The following is a 2,500-nucleotide window of genomic DNA, read 5'->3' on the forward strand; positions in this document are numbered from 1 at the left end:
TTGACCAAAACAAATACCAAACAAACAGACAGACAAACAGACAGACCAACAGACAGACAGACAAACAAACAGACAGACAGACAGACAGACAGACAGACAGACAGACAGACAGACAGACAAACAAACAGACAGACAGACAGACAGACAGACAGACAGACAGGCAGACAAACAAACAGACAGACAGACAGACAGACAGAACTTGCACAGGCCAAGCTGCTGCCCTTTCTCCCACTCTGGTGTTTCCTGCCGCGGCTGCCAGGCATGAGCGGAGAGGAGCAGAGTCCTCTGAGCACTTCATTATGGCCTGTTCCCATCCAGATCTACAGCTGCAGGACATGCCAGCCCTCAGGAGCCATTCTGGCTCTGGCTCTTTACATGCTTGACCTTTACACTCAGAGTCATGCCCTCTCTGCTGCCAACATGTCATCTCCCACTACAACCTCTTCTGGCACAGTACACAGAGGAAGCCATCTTGGCTCCGTGTCCAACAGCACCCAAGTGGCCATGCCTGGCTCACGTCTTCATCCACACAAAGAAACAAAAGGCACTATGTTGGCTCTGGAAACAACTGATTAGTTCTAGCAAACGCCGATTCATTTCCCCAAAATTACAGACAGCAGCTCACAATACACAGGCAGCCATTTTGGATCTGTTTCGATGGCAGATGGCATGTGACTATGTTGTTGGTGCTTTCCTCCTCATACTTCAGCTGGACAGGAAATGCACGCATAGTTACTGCGTGCTGGGGCCTGCTCAGAGACAGCTGAAGAACACTACGAGCAAAGCCACGCTCGTGAGCGCTCAGTCCCAGGTAAGAGACTGCTGTTCATCTCCTCGGAGATCCGAGCTGAAAGTTTGGCTCCTCACTGTCTCTCCCAGGATTCATCTGGAGCTCTGTGCACTGATGTCCAAAAAATATGAGAATTTGAGAAGCAGATGAAAAGAAAAACTTGGATTGCTCTCTCTACACACACACACACACACACACACACATATATACGCATACACATATATACACACGCACATATACGCACACATGCAGGCACATGCCCACTTAAATTTGACATGCACTCACTTTCATGTTCCACTGAACTCAGTGAAAAGTTCACCAGCAGCTAACAGGTTCGATACAGAACAGAGTGAGACAACTGGTGACAGAGAGGCTTTCAGCAGAAGAGAGAAGAGATGTCTCCAGTCCCTGATCACAGCCCGCTGGGGTAAGCCCCCTCACTCGCAGTAACGCACCAGGACACGTCCCGCGTGGAAGGTGCAGAGCTCCTCTGGGCAGGCAAGGGTCGCTGCAGTGCGGATACTGACCTCAGCCTGGGGCACTCCCTCCGGAGGGCGGCAGTGGAGCACCACCATGCCTTTGATGGGCGCCTCTTTCCCCTGGGGCTCCTCTTCGAAGTTCTTCCTCAGGTCTGGGCACAAACACAAGAGAGACGGGAGGGTCGGTAACACCAGGGGGCGCCGGCGCGGTGGAGAAGCGCGGATGGCTGATTCTCATGTGCACAGCAACGTTCCCCCGCCTCCGTTTGCTTTAAGCCTTTAAGGCAGCCAGAAACGCTGCCTGTGGGGGGTTCTGGGTAAGGGCTTTGAGATGGGTATTAAGCTGGAGTGGCCTAATTAGCTTACAGGTGGATATAGACAAGACCTGGGCAGCTCCGACGTTGATGGTGTGGTGGTGTGATGGTGGTGTTAAGGTGGTGTTGGTGGTGGTGTGAGGGTGGTGGTGTGATTATAAGCATGGTGGTGGTGGTGGTGTTATGGTGTTGGTGATGGTGGTGTTAAGGTAGTGTTATGGGGTTGGTGGTGTTAAGGTGGTGTTGGTGGTGTGGAGACTCACAGGCAATGCGCACAGTGGCTCTGCGGCTCTTGGAGGTGCCCAGGTGGCTCCAGGCCACACACAGACACCAGAAGTCCTCCGGGCCGTGGAAATCCTCTACCTGCTGCCGAGAGATGTTGATCATCACCTCACGGATCTTCAGACCTTGCAGAAGGAGAAAGAGACAGTGGGAGAGAGAAAGAGAGAGAGAGAGAGAGAGAGAGAGAGAGAGAGAAATGAGAAATAATAAATGAGAAATATTCTTATGGTTATGTCTCCAGGGAAGGCAAATCTGACATCACAGAACCAGGGCCCGGTCCACACAGCACAGACAGGGCCCGGGCCACACAGCACAGACAGGGCCCGGTCCACACAGCACAGACAGGGCCCGGTCCACACAGCACAGATAGGGCCCGGGCCACACAGCACAGACAGGGCCCGGGCCACACAGCACAGACAGGGCCCGGTCCAGACGGAGACAACAGGGTTCTCTCTCATGCTGCACTTTATCTCCAGCGAACATTCGTTATCATCTCCATTAATCTAAACACCGCAGTATATCGTGGGTAGCATGGATGGCACGTACTGAGCACGCTCACAACGCTTCACAGAACAGGGATTAAAACACTGATAGGAGTCTCACACCCCCGTAAACAACATGGATCACGCCTTGGA

At 52.8% G+C, this 2,500-nt stretch overlaps 1 protein-coding gene across 1 annotated transcript in view; it reads right to left on the reverse strand.

Annotated features, from left to right (window-relative positions):
* The window catches only part of unc5da (unc-5 netrin receptor Da), a 154,647-nt gene that overhangs the window by 42,848 nt on the left and 109,299 nt on the right, over positions 1–2,500 (reverse strand). Inside the window, exons 3-4 of the mRNA XM_035521152.1 lie at positions 1,847–1,990; positions 1,318–1,421 (exon numbers count right to left, since the gene is read on the reverse strand). Coding sequence (XP_035377045.1) covers positions 1,318–1,421; positions 1,847–1,990 — 248 coding nt within the window. The remainder of the gene's footprint in view (positions 1–1,317; positions 1,422–1,846; positions 1,991–2,500) is intronic.

Source organism: Electrophorus electricus, chromosome 22, assembly GCF_013358815.1.
Source record: "Electrophorus electricus isolate fEleEle1 chromosome 22, fEleEle1.pri, whole genome shotgun sequence".
Lineage (NCBI taxonomy): Eukaryota > Metazoa > Chordata > Actinopteri > Gymnotiformes > Gymnotidae > Electrophorus > Electrophorus electricus.